This window comes from Chionomys nivalis, chromosome 24 (genome assembly GCF_950005125.1).
Source record: "Chionomys nivalis chromosome 24, mChiNiv1.1, whole genome shotgun sequence".
NCBI lineage: Eukaryota > Metazoa > Chordata > Mammalia > Rodentia > Cricetidae > Chionomys > Chionomys nivalis.
The window spans coordinates 2,158,041-2,177,244 of record NC_080109.1 but is presented as its reverse complement, the minus strand read 5'-3'; the positions used below and the strand labels follow the sequence as shown (position 1 = coordinate 2,177,244).

The 19,204-nt window shown below is 42.0% G+C and overlaps 1 protein-coding gene across 4 annotated transcripts in view; it reads left to right on the top strand.

Moving 5' to 3' along the window:
* Positions 1-19,204, top strand: part of Fbxw7 (F-box and WD repeat domain containing 7) — a 144,801-nt gene that overhangs the window by 71,791 nt on the left and 53,806 nt on the right. For all 4 annotated transcript variants that reach the window (XM_057756888.1, XM_057756892.1, XM_057756890.1 and 1 more), the window contains one exon: positions 5,724-6,344. In XM_057756888.1, the coding sequence (XP_057612871.1) occupies positions 5,793-6,344 (552 nt within the window). In that variant the 5' untranslated portion in view covers positions 5,724-5,792. The remainder of the gene's footprint in view (positions 1-5,723; positions 6,345-19,204) is intronic.

Genomic DNA, 19,204 nt, shown 5'->3' with positions numbered 1-19,204 from the left:
CATACATACAGCATGGATATGGTAGAGTTGTAGCTGCATACATACATACATACATACATAAATACATACATACAGCATGGAAATGGTAGAGTTGTAGCTGTATACATACATACATACAGCATGGATATGGTAGAGTTGTAGCTGCATACATACATACATACATACATACATACAGCATGGATATGGTAGAGTTGTAGCTGCATACATACATACATACATACATACATACATAAATACATACATACAGCATGGAAATGGTAGAGTTGTAGCTGTATACATACATACATACAGCATGGATATGGTAGAGTTGTAGCTGCATACATACATACATACAGCATGGATATGGTAGAGTTGTAGCTGCATACATACATACATACATACATACATACATACAGCATGGATATGGTAGAGTTGAAGCTGCATGCATGCATACATACATACAGTATGGATTTAGTAGAGTTGTAGCTGCTAATTACATGCATGCATACATACATACATATATACGTACATACAGCATGGATATGGTAAAGTTGAAGCTGCATGCATACATACAGCATGGATTAGTAGACTTGTAGCTGCTAACATACATGCATGCGTACATATATACATACATACACACAGCATGGATTTGGTAGAGTTGTAGCTACATACTTAACAAATGAAGATTCTCAAGAGGGGCAGCCAACAGTCACAGAGAACACGATTCTTAGTTTTAAAAAGATTATAGAAAAAGATTTTCCTGTTATGTTTTACAACAAATAGTTACCACAGTAAATAAGTTGGGAACCCCATTAAGGAAGAAGATTCATCTCTGTTTCTCTGCGAATACCGTGTTTTCCATACTGCAGTGGTATGTTTGTTTGTTCAAAGTGTTCCTGCAAAATGATTGTGAGGCAAGAGAGGAGAGAACATCTGAAAGGATGTGAATCCATAATGGTTCCTTCCCAGTCCCCTTGTGATGGTGCTGAGCAAGGCTTTCTCTAAAGATCCCGTCCAGTTGTCACTGGCTCTTTAGATGGAGGCTTCAGAGGCTTCACCGAGGGCGGTTGCTTGTGTGACCCTCTCATATTCTCTGTCAACAGCTGCCTGCTAGGGACACTGACAGTGAACTGTGGGCTGACTCCTCCATTCTAGGAGCTGTGCACTTATGGAAGTCTGTCACTTTGTCTATTGAACTGGAAAAATCTTGGTTTTATCCTGCTTCCCCAATGAGATTTTATCTGATGTTATTGTAGGGAAATCCGTACTCATGAGGGCGTAGAATCCAAGACCAACACCTTCTTCAGCATTTAGCCGCAGACTCACAGTAGAAGAAAAGCACATAGAGAAGTTTGTATTGTGTTCCATTTCATGCACAAGCATACACACACACACACACAGACACACAGGCACACACACATTTAAATTGAGGTGCTTTAACATCGAAAGCACAGGTGAGTCCTGAACAACATATACACTTAAATACCTATCACATCAGTCAAAATATAGACTCTATCACTCCAGAAAATTCTTTTTTGAGTATATATTTTATGTGTGTGTGTGTGTGTATCTGTATGTGGAATTGTGCTCATGAGTACAGAATCTGAAGAGCTAGAAGAGGGGGTTGGATCCCTTGGAGGTGGAGTTATAGGCAGTTGTTGACTGCCCTCTGTGGGTGCTGGGAACTGAACTCTGGTCCTCTGGAAGAGCAGCAAGTGCTTTTAACCTCACCGAGTCATCTTTCCAGCCCCCAGAAAAGTGTTTTAAGCCCCATTTCAGCCCATCTCTACCACACTTAGAAAACTTCTGTACTGTTTTGGGTCATTGTAAATAGTTTGAAATAAAATGTGCCAATGAAATTTTGCAATATTTCTTTTGTGTATGCATGCTTGGGCAGATGCATATTCCTGTGTATGCACAAAGGCCAACGTAGGCCTGTGAGTCCTGTCCTACCCTTTCCCACCATATTCCCTTGAGACAGGCTCTTCACCCAATTTGGAGCTGGGCTTGCGGTAAGCAGACCCAGGCAGTTTCCTTTCTTCTGTCCCCCTCGGTTAGGCTGGCCGGCCTGCAAGCCCCAGGAATTCCTCTGTCCTGGCCTCCCCAGTGTGGGATTGCAAGTATGCACCACCACATTCAAGTTTTCACAGGGCTCTAAGGAAACGGAGGTCCGATACTTCCACCATAAGCAATATACAAACTGCACTGTCTTCCCAGCTCCCAGCTTCTTCATACTGATACTTGCTTTCATTTGTGGGGCAAAGTTAAACATATAAACATTTGTAATTTGCCATCAAGGTATTGACATTTAAGGCTCTTGCAATGACTCAGCAAGTGGAAAAGTGTGATTGAGACACGAGGTAGACATGACTGTGGATGCTGCTAAATTAAGTTCAGGTGCATGACCTGTCTGCCTCGTTAAACGGGAAGAGATCTGAGGTTGATTGTGAAGTTAGCAGATACTTTGAGCACATATTGAGGCATTATACCCTTGTGCTGGGACAACATCAGTGAAACAGGACAGCTTCTCTCTGATAAAGCCTCAGAGCTAGTGGGGGAAGGCTGTGTATATGAATGTGTGGGTGGACACACAGGTCCGTCTTATACAGCAGGGATCATTCTAGTGCTTCTGTGTATTTAGTGCGATGGGGAAAGGCAAGACCGAGGGAGGGGGCACTTGGTGTAGGGGCTTGTTACTGGTTTTAGTGGGCTAGTGAGAGAGTATGGATATGTATATGGGGGTGTTCATGCCATGTAGAGGCCAGAACTTGATGCTTGGTGTCTTTCTGTATTGCTCTCCAACTTATTTCTATCAGGGTCTCTCAGTTACCTGGAGTTTACGTTTTCCTCTAGACTGGCAGGCTAGCCAACGCCTGGGATCTGCCTGTTGTTCCCCTGCTCACCATTGGAGTTATAGGCTTGCACTTACATGTTGGAGTTTACTTGAGTGCTGGAGATTTGATTTCAGATCCTCATGTTTGTAGAGCGCCGAGCCGTATCAGACAGCTGTTTGTGGACCCATTGGAACAAGCTTCACCTGCTTGTTTCAGCGCCACGCCGTAAACAATGTCCTCTTCCTGGTCTGTGCTAACATTTTCCTCTGTTTTGTTTCTATTGTTGATTGCGCTTGTTTAAAATGACCCTCTAATGTTTGAGAAAGCTGTGACACTACCTTATGGAGAAAATAATGCATCTTAGACAAGCTTCATTCAGGTAGGGTTATACTTGTTGGGCATGAGTTCAATGCTGAGTTCATTATCTGCATTAAATAAGGTGCCTTTAACCAGAAGCTGAGTTCTGAGTCGGCCAGTAGATGATAGGGTTGGGATCCACAGGCTGATGGGAACCATTTTCTCCAGTAGCAGTGGCCCAGATTTACTAATTCAGTGACTAAAGCAACTTCATCAGACATGATGACCACAAGGAAAAGTAACTATTTAATTAACAGTGGTGACCGAGAGAGGCTTTTAGGGATTGTGAACCTTTTATTATCGTCACTCCATTTGAAACTGCTGTTTCAGGAATGTTTACTATTTCCTTGTAGCCCTGTAATGTGAAATCTTACTTTACTGTGGGCTGTATAATCAAAAACTGCTAAATGACATGCTTGGCACATGCAGAGACATGTCTTAGGTTTCGTTGTTGTATAATTTATTCTTGGTAGTAGTTGAGATTAGGTGAAGAAATAATTGTAAGTACTTCCATCTGGGTACAAATGTGGGTCTGAAATGGATTAGTGATCTGTGAGCATGGCATTGGTTTTGGATTAGTAATCTGTGAGCACTGCATTGGTTCTGGATTAGTGATCTGTGAGCACAGCATTGGTTCTGGATTAATAATCAGTGAGCACTGCATTGGTTCTGCATTAGTAATCTGTGAGCACTGCATTGGTTCTGGATTAGTGATCTGTAAGCACTGCATTGGTTCTGTATTAGTGATCTGTGAGCACCGCATTGGTTCTGGATTAGTGATCTGTGAGCACTGCATTGGTTCTGGATTAGTGATCTGTGAGCACTGCATTGGTTCTGGATTAGTGATCTGTGAGCACGGCATTGGTTTTGGATTAGTAATCTGTGAGCACTGCATTGGTTCTGGATTAGTAATCTGTGAGCACTGCATTGGTTTTGGATTAGTGATCTGTGAGCACTGCATTAGTTCTGGATTAGTGATCTGTGAGCACTGCATTGGTTCTGGATTAGTGATCTGTGAGCACTGCATTGCAAGTTCTCACCTGGATTGAGCCTGTTGTCTGTTTAGTTACAGACATTTCCAGATTGACAGTTGTGAGGTTTCATCAGCATTGTTTACATCGTCATGTCCAGTTGTCAAGGGAATAGTGCAATATTTGATAATTGTACAGTGTAGAAGTATATTATACAGACTTCATTTTTCTGAACACTAGCTAAATCTCATTAGATATTGGTGAAAACATAAGATTTTTATTTGAATATATTAATATATATTTCTGCTGCTGTGAAATAGAACATTTTAAAATTTTAAACTTTTGAAATTTTCAACATAAATACAATAAAAATACTGTTTTTTCATGTTTGTATTTTATATGAGTGTTCTGACACATACAAAGCTTTCTCTAAGATGTTCAGAATTAGTTTGTAAAATAATAATGCATTTTTGACAGCTTAATTTCTGTATGAAAATTTCAAAGTTCAGGTTCTAGGGTTTTTAAATGTGTGTAATGTGAAATTATTTTAGCAAACTTGAACTTTATCAAATATCAGCAAAGAATGTGCTCTTTAATGAACTCATTGAAAATGTAACAAGAAATATTAGAACCTATGCTAAGAAACAAAAGGAAACATAATGTGTAAAACTTGAGAAATCAGTTTAAAGCATCAATAATGCCATTGTTTAAGATGTGTTTTGAAATACCACCATGTAGTCTTATGCAATCTAGAAATTACACTTCAGTCCTGTGCTTTCCATGTAAGGCTTTCCTTAGTGTGATACACAAAAACCCAGTCTTCATCATGCTTCTTAAATGGATCATGTCTTGGATACAAATTCTTTTATCTTAAACATCTGGATTTTATTTTCATTCTCGCTCCCTCCCCTCTCCCTTAACCCCTGTCTGCATCAGTGAGCGTCTTCTGTATAATTTTTTTCCTTTCCTGTTTTAGGATTACTTCCTTAGGATAGATTGCCAGCAGTGGAGTTACTGGGTCAGAGAGTATGAACTTAAGAACTTTTTGCTTTTGTGTTCTTAATTACAATTTTTAAATTTATTGTTCAGTTGGTTTATATTCATTGTGGGAGATGAAAATCAGAGATTGTGCTTCTTACCTGAAGGCAGGATTTTGTGATTGGAGAAGCTTGGGAAGTTGCCAAGATAATAAAGCTTTCTTGAAGAGGATTTACTTCAAGATTTCATGAACCCAGCTGGGCACCTGATGGGTGTTTTCTTTTTGTTTGGATGGCTTTGTTTACTATTTAGTAAATAGTTTATCCAGGCTATGGTTTCTGAATTAATGATTTAAAATTTAAAATTGTTTTATTGGCTAAGTTACATCATACTGATCAAGACAACTAAACTATCAAGCTTTTAGAGGTATATCTAAAAAGGTTGTTAAAGGTATGCATTTTTAGAAGTTTTATAACTTACTTAATTTAAAGAGCTTGTGAATGTTTTCCATAGTCTTTGTTACTTAGATGATAGGCATAGGACTCAAAAGTAGACGACAACATAGATTGTACAAATCTTGTTTATCCCCCATTTCCTCCTACAGAATGTGAAAACCTTTGCATCTTCCGATAGTCTAGCCAAGGTCCAAGAAGTAGCAAGCTGGCTTTTGGAAATGAATCAGGAACTGCTCTCTGTGGGCAGCAAAAGACGACGAACTGGAGGCTCTCTGAGAGGGAATGCTTCCTCAAGCCAGGTAGATGAGGAGCAGATGAATCGTGTGGTGGAGGAGCAGCAGCAGCAGCAGCAGCAGCAGCAGCAGCAGCAGCAGCAGCAGCAGCAGCAGCAGCAACTGAGCTATCAAGAGGAGGAGCACACTGCACGGAATGGTGAACTTGTTGGGGCAGACCCCAGGCCTGGAGACCAGAGTGATTCCCAGCCAGGACACGTGGAAGAAAACAATAACCGCTTTATCTCAGTAGATGAGGACTTTTCGGGAAACCAAGAAGAGCAAGAGGAAGATGAAGAGCATGCTGGGGAACAGGACGAGGAGGAGGAGGAAGAAGAGGAGGAGGAGATGGACCAGGAGAGTGATGATTTTGATCAGTCCGATGATAGTAGCAGAGAAGATGAACATACGCACAATAGCAATGTCACAAACTGTAGTAGTATCGTGGACCTGCCCATTCATCAGCTCTCTTCCCCATTCTATACAAAGACGACAAAAGTGAGTATCTGATATCCCTTCACCTGACCCACTTCATTGCTGTTGTAAGATTGCCTGCTATCTTCACGAGTAACAACTTGATTAAGTACGTTTTCATTTGTTAAAGGCGTTCACAGTGCTGTATAATAGAAGCACTGGTAGGAGGGCAGCCTGACTGTGAAATAGGGGGGAACTGATCTTGCTTACTGCAAAAGATTGCCAGCTTCAGATCTGCTGCTGAAGTAAAGTGGTTGGTGTGGTGTGCAGGGTTGTCGTGAAACGTGATGTGTGTAAATCAAGTAATGGAGTCCTTTTATTTACAAATAGCTAATATATGCACAGGCTGTGTTCCCACCAGAGTTACTCTGATGTGTGAGTTACTAGGAATCACTGAAAATAGTTCTGTTTCATTATTCAAAAATGAGCTGGGACTCATGAATGGCCATGTAGGACAGCCTTAAGGGTTAAACTGTTGTGGGGTTGTCTTTGAGTAATAGCTCACCTGGTTTACAAACACCATCTATCGTACACATCCTTTTACTCATTTGCTATTTCTTAAACTTAACAATGAATTTGTGGATTTTGTTCATAATTAGTTACAAATTTAATAGCGTGTATTTCAGTATAGTTTGACTTGGAATGAAGTATCTGATACATTTGGCATAAATTTGATTTGCTGAATCAGTTTTAATTTGTTACTATCTCTAATTTTCATAGCCTACTCACAGGTTATTTTATTGAGCTGTCAGTGTGATTGAGGAAGGAAATGGCATTAAGTAGTGATTTTCTTTTATTCAACTGTCTCCTTGCCTAGATAAAGGATTTGGGTCTCGACTGACTAGATTTTGACCACTCTCGTCATTTCTGAAACAGCTTCAGAAAACCCCCTCACTCTGGACAGGAAGACCATGAGTCAAGATAGCAAGGCGTTGTTTCGGTCTTTAAAGACATTTTAAAGGTTACCTTGCTGTATTGAGAAGACATCACGTGTCTATTAATAAGGGAACTAGGAGAAATTTATAATAACTCAGTACTTTATTTTGCTTTATTTTAAATCCCTGGTCTTTATAAAAAAAGAAAAAGAAAGAGAAAAACCTCAGTATCCTGGACTTCAGTTTCATTCAGCCCTAAACATTTGACCTTTGAGCCGAGTGGGGGCACGAAATGAAAAACCCGTCTTTAGAAGTCGGGCAGCATATACATCAACAACCTCAACACTTGAGGCAGGAGGCCGCCTGAGCTCTCTAGTGAGAGAGCGTGAGTCTGGGGTAGGCTGTGCAGTAAGACTCAAGGAAACATCACCCCTTTTGAAATGTTAATAGAGAATTAAGTTTCCCCAAGTTCTAGAGTCAGCTTGCTTTGCCAGTTCTTAGTGTCTTACCTCTTCAGGTTTTAACCATGTTAACAGCTTATTATATCTAGAGCTTCTCAGCTCATATTGAGTCTTTGACATGGAATGTTATTTTTATCAGCTCACTTTCAGCTAACATGAAAAGCAAGTGGGACTACAAGCGTCAAGTCTTTGTCCTCCAGATCTTTTCATGGAAACAATCATATTTGGGAAGTCATTTCTGATGCTTCCATCTGGAACTTCGTTCTGTTCCTTATCAAATTTTTTTACGTCTTGATTTTTCAATTCTGTTACCTGTTTTTATCCATTGCCTCCGATAAGAATTATGTATACATAGTTTAGTGTTCAGTCGGTGTATTACCCCTAATGCACAACGGTTATGGTAGTTGAACTTAACACCCTGGGCTTCAATTAGAAGAGAGATACAGGTCTCATCAATGCATAGGCATGTGCTGTACCCATAGCAGAATTTGTCAGTGAATCTATACCTTTTCTAGTCCTTAACCATAAAGTTTCTGTTCAAATGCCTTGTAAGGCTTACGTTTGATTAATAAGTAAGTGTCGACTTATGGTAAACTTTTAATTTCTATTAATGCAATTTTAAAAATATTTAACATTGATTAAAACTATAATTGCTCTATGCTTTAGATCTGTGTGAGAATCAGATTGTTTTTCAATCTGTATCTTATTAACTGAAAATAATGAAAGGATTATTTCAATTAAGACCTTCCTCTGTAAACTAAAGATATTTTTCCGATAGAACAGGGGACTTTACCTAGTACTTGGGAAGTGGAGGTAGGTATCTCTCTTGGCCAGCCTGATCTGATTGATGAGACCCTGAATCAAAAACAGAAGCAGAATAGGGAATTTTAAAACTTTGAGTACAGATGATAAACTTCTGAAATATGTACTGGTACCAAGCAGAGTCATCCCAAGGTGGTGTTGAGGCAGATCGCTTTCATCTCTGTAACGCTGTTTGGTGGTGGTGAAGAAGATGCAGGAAGAGCACACAGTATTCAGGGTGAATTCCATTTTTATTTTAATAGATAATGTCAATATTCTATAAATACATTTCCAGTCTTGTTATAGCAAGCATTTATTAATATCAGAAATATTAGACACAACTATTAGGAACCATTTTTTTACTTAGGCTTTTGTATAACTTTTATAATGCATAATAGAGGGTTGCATAAAGTCTTCCCTCCCAAGAACTGACGTATGCCCTTGAAGGAAGGAGAGAAGTGCGACCATAAAATGTCACTGAGTGTAGCGGAAAGGGTAGCAGTTTTGCTGTCTGGGTGTGACTGGGTCCCACAGGTCTCAGACGCATTCAGAGCTCTGGCAAATTCTAGCCAGGTCTGTTGAGTTTGTTGTTGGAAGAAGACAGCTTAGCATAGTCTGTACTTTCTTGTCTTAGAGACTTTTTGAAAAGATTTATGTGTGTGTGTGTGTGTGTGTGTGTGCCCCATGTGCATGTGGGTACCCTGGGGCTGGAGTTAGACAGTCCTTAGCTGCTTGGCGTGGATTCTGGGAACAGTAGTCAGATTCTAGTAGGTGTTTTTAACCACTGAGCCGTTTCTCCAGCTGAAATTTTTTGTATGTGGTCTCTTAAACAAATCCTTTAGAACATCCCTGACAGGTTTTGACTCTCCATGTGCTACTTTTCTGTCACCATGAGGAGACATGACCAAGGCAGCTCATAAAAGAAAGCATTTACCTGGGGCTTCCTTACAGTTTCAGAGGGTGAGTCCTTGACCATTGTGGTGGGGAGCTTGGTGGCAGGCACAGAGATGGTGCTGGAGCAACAGCTGAGAGCTCACATCTGATCCCCAGCAGGGGTCCAAGAGAGAAAGAGGCTGGGCCTGACTTTGGCTTTTGAACCCACCAGTGCCACGCCCCTTCCAACAAAGCCACACCTCCTGTTCCTTCTCAAGCAGGTTTACCAGCTAGGACCAAGCATTCAAATATATGAACTTATGGGACCTGTTCTCATTTTCAGAACACCATGAAACATTCTTTCATTTAATCTGTGTGTGTGGTAGGGGTAAAACAGTTGGAGAGTTCTGAAGTGTCCAGTGCTTTCACAGAAAAGCCACAGTCTTTTCCTTTTTCTTTCTGGCTCCCGTCCCTACTGTTAATACAGTAAACTGCTTAGCTGTTCTATCCCAGCTCTCTCTCTCTCTCTCTCTCTCTCTCTCTCTCTCTCTCTCTCTCTCTCTCTCTCTCTCTCTCTCTCTCTCTCTCTCTCTCTCCCTCTCTCTCCAGTCTTTTCCTTTTTCTTTCTGGCTCCCGTCCCTACTGTTAATACAGTAAACTGCTTAGCTGTTCTATCCCAGCGCTCTCTCTCTCTCTCTCTCTCTCTCTCTCTCTCTCTCTCTCTCTCTCTCTCTCTCTCTCTCTCTCTCTCTCTCTCCCCTCCCTTCAGTAGGCCTGGGCCGACAACCTGAGATTGCCAGGTGGGCACTGCCCATAGGTTCACGCATATGCAAGCAGCTGACAGTCATTGCGTGATAATAGCATAAGTCAGGCTTTAGCCATAGGAGTTGATTATCACAGAGAGCACTAGCTTTCGGGATCGCGGAGGGCGGGAGCCAGCACCATCAGGTGCGACTCCACGCAGCTCTCTACATTGCCATCAGGTGTGGCTTCACGCAGCTCGCTACACCACCCGCTCATGTCGCGCCCACAGTGAGCCCCTCACCAGAGTGGTCCATGTTTTACCACGTTCACATCAGGCTTCACTCCTCTATGATGAACTGTGTGGGCTGAACGAGCATGTGGTGACATATTTCCCGGTGTAGCGTTTTATGAAATAGTTTCTGCTGTCCTGAAAACCCTCAAGATGAACCTATTCCGTCTCCATCCACCCAACCCCAGGCAGCCAGCATCTTTGCACTGTCCCCGCAGCACCCCCTTTTCTCAGCTGACGTATAATGGGAATCCTAGTGTGTGGTCCTCTGAGCTTGGCTTTCTAATAGCTGCTGACAGAGGTTTCCTGTCCTGCCTGATCCCACAGCCCTGCAGTCCCAAAGAAATACACAGAGGTCTACATTAATCATAAACTGGTTGGCCCATTGGTTCAGGCTTCTTATTAACGCTTATAACTTATATTAGCCCATAATTCTTGTCTGTGTTAGCCATGTGTCTTGGTACCTTTTTTGGCGAGGAAGTCACATCTTGCTTCCTCCATATCAGGGTGACAACTGCAGGCTGACTCTCTCTTCCCAGAATTCTCCTGTTCTCATTGCCCCGCCTCTACTTCCTGCCAGGACTAATCAACATTTTATTAAAATACAATTGACAGGGTACAGACCATTGTCCCACAGAAAATAGCATTTGCGAAATTTCTTTAGTGTATTTTCAAGGCCTGAAAGTTTATTATTTTATGGTTGAATAATATTCCTTTGTCTGGATGGGCTGCTGTTTATTTATCCACCCACCTAATAGAGACTATCTTGGTTTTCCAGATTTTGGCAACCATGAGAAAAGCTACAGATGACGAGACCTGTAGCAGTATATTTTCGTTTGCAGACACTGCCAGGGTGTCTTCTGTTGACTGCTGTTTTGCATTCTCACGGCAGTGAGTGAGGTTGCTCTTCCTGGTGCTTGGCGTCCTGGACCTGGGTCTGCTCTGAGATGCGCTGCATCTCTTCCCCGTGCTGTATGATAGTGAACATATTCTCAGGCGCACACTCACCATAAACACATCTTCTGGGTGAGCTGTCTGTTCAGGTCTTTGCTCATTTTTAAATTAGATTGTCTTCTTAACAATGCCCCCCCTTTTTTTAGAGTTTTATGCGTTTTCAGTAAGTTATTTATTGGATGTGTTTTTACACGAATTGTTTATGTCTTGTCTTTCTCTATTGATAGTGACTGCTTAATTTTAATGATGTCCTTTCATTGTTATTTCTTTCATAGATGATGTCGAGGTTATCTGCCTAGGTTTTCTCTTGTCACTTTTTGGGGGGTTTGATGGTTGTTCGTTTTACATGTATGTTTGCAGTTTAGGATAATTTTTGAAGAGGGTGTAGGGCCATGGATGGTGATGTTGATGCTGGTGCTGATCATGGTCTGTGTGGTATAGCTCCGGGTCTTGTTGGCCCGTCTATGGAGACTGACTTTTCTCCACTGTATCTCCTCTGCCCTTCCATCAAAGATCACTTGGCTGCCATTACACTGGTCTGCTTTGGGCTCCAGTTGTATGTGTTATCTGTTTCCTATCAGTGCTGTCTTGGGTTGTGAAGACTTGAGAGTGGACAGTGTTGGTCTCCCAGGTTGGTTCTTCTGTGTTATAGTTGCTCTTTCACGTCTTCTGCCTTCCCTATAGGAGTTGGAGCGGTTGTCACTGTCTCCAGGTCAATGCAGGGAATTTGGTCAGACTGTGCTGGAACATTTCACTTGGGCCCTGCCTGCCCAGCACACATTTCACAATTCTTTGGCTGTATCCTCAGCAAATAGATAGTAATTCAAAATAAAGTACAGCAGCATTGTACTCCAAAGTACAACAGCCACGAAAGAGGTGGGCATGTTCAGTGGTAAGGAGTCTTACACTAATGTATTTACAGTGTAAAGTGTAAAGTGGAGAGATTTTGGTAGTAAAACGTGTAATCATTTAAGTTTCTTCATTGAACACTAGAGGGCCCCGTAGCACCTTGTTGATGGTGCTGTTTTCATGTATTTAAATATAGTATTGTCTGCTTGTCTATTGTCTGTCATTTCTTGACCCAATTTGGAATAAATATTTAGGGCAGTTATGCATATTGTCCTATAATATTTTTGCATTTTTTAAAGCAAGAAACTAGCATATTCTCACTTGCAATTTAATAACAAAATATACCTTGTACATTTTGACAAAATATATCTTGTCACTTGCTTTGGGAGGATGAGTACAGCTTTGAAAACTTGTCATGAATTTGCACAGAGTCTTCAACCAGAAGAACTCCCATGACTGGGTGCCCTGGGCTCCCTCAGCGTGTGTTAGCATCCAGCCATCCTGAGGTGTGTGACTGTGTGAAGAGGTTGTTTAAAGACGGTTAAAGAACAGGAAAGTCTGGCAAGTGTTTTAAGTGAAGAGGATGTGGTCGCTACCTTTCCAAGTAAGCAGTATTAGGGCTGTACCTCGGGCAGAGAGAAGACGGGAACAGAGTGACTGTCTGGGACTGTGTCTGCTGTAGGCTGTTGTATCATCTGTGCTCTCCACTGTGTCTGCTGTAGACTGTTGTGTCTGTGCTCTCCACTGTGTCTGCTGTAGGCTGTTGTATCTGTGCTCTTCACTGTGTCTGCTGTAGACTGTTGTGTCTGTGCTCTCCACTGTGCCTGCTGTAGGCTGTTGTATCATCTGCTCTCTACTGTGTCTGCTGTAGACTGTTGTGTCTGTGCTCTCCACTGTGTCTGCTGTAGGCTGTTGTATCTGTGCTCTCCACTGTGTCTGCTGTAGGCTGTTGTATCATCTGTGCTCTCCACTGTGTCTGCTGTAGGCTGTTGTATCTGTGTTCTCCACTGTGTCTGCTGTAGGCTGTTGTATCATCTGCTCTCCACTGTGTCTGCTGTAGACTGTTGTGTCTGTGTTCTCCACTGTGTCTGCTGTAGGCTGTTGTATCATCTGTGCTCTCCACTGTGTCTGCTGTAGGCTGTTGTATCTGTGTTCTCCACTGTGTCTGCTGTAGGCTGTTGTATCATCTGTGCTCTCCACTGTGTCTGCTGTAGGCTGTTGTATCTGTGCTCTCCACTGTGTCTGCTGTAGGCTGTTGTATCTGTGTTCTCCACTGTGTCTGCTGTAGGCTGTTGTATCATCTGCTCTCCACTGTGTCTGCTGTAGGCTGTTGTATCATCTGTGCTCTCCACTGTGTCTGCTGTAGGCTGTTGTATCATCTGCTCTCCACTGTGTCTGCTGTAGGCTGTTGTATCATCTGTGCTCTCCGCTGTGTCTGCTGTAGGCTGTTGTATCTGTGTTCTCCACTGTGTCCGCTGTAGGCTGTTGTATCATCTGCTCTCCACTGTGTCTGCTGTAGGCTGTTGTATCATCTGTGCTATCCATCCTGCCCACCTTTTCTCACCTGGAGGCTATACATAAATGGCGGGTGTTTCACTGATTCTGGACTTGGCTAGATTGGCTAGGATATTAGACACTTGGGCCCACCTTCTTTATAAATGTAAACATGGCGGCTCAGGATGAACTTCTAGGTCCTCCTGTTTGCATAGCAAGCACTTACTCAACCGAGCTATATCGCCATAGCCTCCGACTTCTTCCTCTTAACCGCCAAGGTCTTTCCACACTAGCACACTGGGGGTTCTAGAAATTGAGTTACTTTATCTTTTTGATAGCTAATTAGTGTTTTATTTATTGAAGAAATGAAAACTCAGATGTCTGCTATAAAATGAATGTTGAGATTTATGAGTATCAGTTCATCCAGGAATGAAACCCTAAATTAATTATTTTCTATAATTTTATTGTATATTCAAGCTATTTTATTCAGAGTAAATATTCCTATACTTAAATTCTTTTATTTATATTTTAAAGGTATATACGTACACATATTCATACACATGCGTGCGTGCACACACATACCCCACTCTTCAGGCACAGAGTAGTGTGACTTCCTGGCCTGCGGTCTTGAGGACTTTTGCGGGAGAAATACATGATTTATAGGTATTATTTTAGCAGAAAGGTTGATGAGTTATTTATGCTTAAGCTTGCTTATGAAAGTAATTTAAATGACTGACTAGATTTTTACATTTATTTTGAAAACTGTGGAGGATGGAGTTGTTTGAGCCTCTCCCAGTCATCACATGAAGTTAGGATTCTTGCATGATTGAAATACCTGTAATTACAATGCCATTTTTGTCATAGTTGGCTTAAAGGTACAGCTATATTAGTCATCAGCCGAATTCTTGGTGAGCAGCTGTGTAAGGCCGGTTTAACAGCTGGGGTAACCCAGCACAGCTTGAGAATTAGACTCAGTCATGAGGTGAGTTATGTCATAGACATAGAGGACTTCATACTGGCATTGCTGAGATACTTAGAAGACTTAATCTGGAAGTTGGACTTTAGTTTTTTAGTCTCAGATATTTCTTTAAATGCCGAAAAATGAGAAATTTGTTGTGAAGTTAACAGTTCTCAGATTCAAATATAAGATGAAAATCTACCTGTCTATATGCCTTGTATGTCACTGCCTAGGTCACTATGGCAGATAGGAAAAGAAGAAAAAATGTAGAATTTATTGTAGTGTTAACTTCTTGAATTTCATCTTTTGGCTCATTTTTTAAACTTTTTCATTGCAACTGTAACTTCTGTCCAGTTAAAATACTGTCTTTGTATATAGCCAACAACACTGTCTACCACACAGTCATAGCTGCCTGCTCTCGAAGAATTTACGCAAATGAATTGAAGCAGTGAGTTTTATTCAGATGTATTTTATTTTAAAATTAAAAATCACATTCCTTTTTGGGGCAGGGTGGGTATCCATGGTCAGAGGACAAGCTATAGGAGTTGGTTTTCTCTTCTATCATCTGAGTCCTGGGAACCAAGCCCAGGTCTCAGGCTTGGCAGTAAGCACCTCTCTCCACTAAGCCGTGTTGCTGGCCCCTGACTGCATTTTGTAAAGGTAGTCCAACTTTATTGGTCATTAACTTGTAGTCAGAGAAGGCTCATTGACTTGCTGCCTTACGAGGCATCTGCTTAGGACTAATAACGCTACAATATGCATTCCAGACTGCGGCGTCCCTCAGTCTTCTGCTCCATCTCCTGGGGAATCTGAAGTGTGGGGTAAGCAGCAGGTTCAGGTTCCCAGTCCATTGTGGGAGTGAACCTGGAATCTAAAATTCACCCGGTATTCTATGTGTGCTGCACAACTGCCCTTCTGCTTTGGGTGATTCAGCCTGGACAAGGTTCTCAACCTTCCTAACACGGTGACCCTTTAATACAGTTCCTCATGTTGTGGTGGCCCTGTGAAAGGGTCATTCTACCCCCCTCCCCCCCGCCACCAAAGGGGCCACAACCACATGCTGAGAACAGCTGGTCACGAGGATGTTCATTGGGAGAAAAGTTCAAAGGGTAGTTGAGCTGTTGTTCACTTTAAATAATCAAAATATCTGGTGTCCGATGGCATGGTTTCTGTCACCTTTAAACTGGTCATTTGGGCGAACTTTCTGGTCTTTTACTTCTAATTCATTACTTATTTTCAGCCAATCACTTGGGCATAACTGGGAATTTCCAGTGGGATTTGGAGCAACCACCTTGAATACATAAATCACAATAGCTGCAGTACCCAAGATTCTGGGATTTCTGTTGGTTTAAAATACTGTGTGTGTGTGTGTGTGTGTGTGTGTGTGTGTGTATGTACATGTATGTACAGCTTTCAGATTGTGAGTGTGTAGCCGCCAGGTCTGTTTGTAGACTACTTTTATAAACCATGTGCTGTTTCAGAACCCATGCTACTGTCTGCATGTGTTCTGTGGTTAGGGCTTGTCCTTTGTGTTTAGATAAGGAAACTTCTCAGGGAAACCCAATCATACATTGTGATCCATACGCTGTGATGGAAATTGTGAGCTTTATGATGGGCACGTTGAGCATTTAAATGCTGTTTTGAACTTCTCTGGAAATAATTCTGGATGGAACTTTAACTTTTCATAAAAACATAGTTCTTCTATTTGATTTCATTTTATGAATACTAAGGGTGTATAGGACACACCATAAAATTAACTTTTTATTTCATACTGAATGTCTTTTTCTACAGTTGAGGTATAACTGATGCAAGCAGAGAACTTGGTTTCTGACTGCTTCCTGTTTGTCTTAGGTTCTTCATCTTCATGCGTAAATTGCTTAGTGGGTAACAATGTGACAATCTCTCCTCTTGGTACTGGCCATGAAAGAGAGAAAACTGATCCGGCCCAGAAAGTAACTCTTAGGACAGATCAGAACCTGGCTGACAATACTCTGTTCTCTATTGGAAGGGTAGTTATTTTAATTTATTTCACTTTAGCAGTGCTGTTAATTTTAAATATCTAGAATTTTCTATTTCACCAAGAATTAAATTCCTTTTAGCTTAAATTCACAGAAGCATTGAATACCATTAAGATTCAATGGCATGTTTTATAATATTCTCTCCTTAGAAACGTGAAAACCCACGATACTAAATCAGTTTATGCCTAGCTGCTTAGAAGCTGAGGCAGGAGGATCCTTTGAGAGAAGACTGCTTCAGCCAGGATTGTGAGGCTGGCTTGGCAATGTAAGGAGACCCTTTAGCACTTACTGTGTAACTTACCGTGTTACAGTCGGGGTGCCTGCTGCAGGTGCTGTCCACAGTTACTGTGTAACCTACTGTGTTACAGTCAGGGTGCCTGCCGTACCTGCTGTCCACAGTTACTGTGTAACTTACCGTGTTACAGTCGGGGTGCCTGCTGCAGGTGCTGTCCACAGTTACTGTGTAACTTACGTGTTGCAGTCGGGGTACCTGCCCATGCTGTCCACAGTGTCCTTTGTCGTGGTTTTCTTGTATAGTAAGGCACATGGCACTGGCTCCAGCTTAATGTGTTAGCAGTTGAGATGACGTGTACACTGTCCTTGGTGTCCCTTGTTAGCCAGGGGTTTCTTTTATACTTCCATTCTAGATTGAGAGCATGGCTTCAGAAATCAGAGTTTCTCAAAGCACAGACCCCTGAAAGTTATACCCTGCATCGGTCATCACTGAAGGCTTGGCTGGGCACACTCCATTTAGTGTTAGGTTTGTTGGAGTTGCAGTGCTCATCACTAGCCAGTTGAGGGCAGCTGTTTACCGATTTTAAAAGAGTTTAGAATGCTTCCACTTGGAGCTTCTGAAACTGTGGTTTCTGGTATACTACAGTGTTCATTTTCTCTCCTGTGTTTTTCTGTTATCGTAAATAATCGTGGGATCATGGGATCTGGTTTTCCTTCCTTGTAATTGTTTAGTTCTTCAGGAACCAAGGGATGAAATTTTGATGTTCATTTAAAGTTTTTCCCAGTTCCAGGTCCCTTAAACTCCCAAGTCTTTCCACTTACGTCAGATAGTTTGAATCTGGGACTCCAGATCTTAAAAGTACACACATGTAAACAATGTGGCTTTACCAGTCTTTGAGGCCTTTAATTGTCAATGTGAATACAGACAATGTTTGGTGTGCTGCTATTTAATTAACCGGTGGTTTAAGTAAAAGTTAAATTGCAACTGAACTGTTTGGTATATTTTTATGCAGAATGACTGCTAAACTCACCGAATATACTGCACTCTTTAATTTATTTTTAGCACTGAAGTATCATTTAGTTTAGATGATGTCTTCTATGTGGTTCATAAAAAAATTAGAAGGACCAATTGTTTTCGGAGATTACCATTGAAATAAATTGTTTTGAAAATAAAGATCTCAGTTTGTATAAAATATTGTAATATTAGCAAATAGGTAGTGATTATATCTGGGGATACATTGGCAAAGGGTTTTTGTACTGAGACAGACAAAATATGAATGAGGGTTATTGTATATGAACAGAAACGCCAGTCTTAACTCTAGAGACTAACATGAGCACCAGAGGAGATGCTGAGACTAGGAGATTGTGGCACTTGTTCTGAAGATCTTGAGAGGCTGCTGGGACCACAGACATGGTGATCTAAGCTGTTTCAGCTCCCCCCACCCCAACCATGGCAGTTTGTAGATTCCCAGTGTCCTTACGCTGTCTTCTCTGCCCTAATCCTGTCCGTTGTTGGGGATTGATGCCGTGCACACACTGCCATGACCGTTGTTGGGGACTGATGCCGTGCACACACTACCATGACCGTTGTTGGGGACTGATGCTGTGCACACACTGCCACGACCGTTGTTGCGGATTGATGCCGTGCACACACTACCATGACCGTTGTTGGGGACTGATGCTGTGCACACACTGCCATGACCGCTGTTGCGGATTGATGCCATGCACACACTACCATGACCGTTGTTGGGGATTGATGCCATGCACACACTACCATGACCATTGTTGGGGATTGATGCCGTGCACACACTACCATGACCATTGTTGGGGACTGATGCCGTGCACACACTGCCATGACCGTTGTTGGGGATTGATGCCGTGCACACTACCATGATCGTTGTTGGGGATTGATGCCAGGCACACACTGCCATGCATTTCTAAGAACATGTTCTTGTTGAGAAGTGGCATGTGACTGTGATCATTGCTCTTCATAGATTATTTTATAAATAATAAACACAATGTGCACGTGCTTGTGTGTGTGTGTATGTGGGTGTCTATGCTGTGTACTCTCATGTAGAGGACAGAGGAAGACATTGGTGTCCTGTGCAATCACTCTTTGCCGTATTCCCTGAGACATCCTCTCGTTGAACCTGGAGCTAGGCTGAAGTGTAACCATCTCCAGAGATCCCCTGTCTCTGTCCCCTGCACAGTACTGAAGTTACAGACCCATGGGAACACACAGAGCTTTTTATGTGGGTGGGTGCAAAGCTTCATACTCAGGTCTTCATTCTTATGCAGCAAGAACTCTTAGGTCCATGGAGCCGAGCCTCCAGC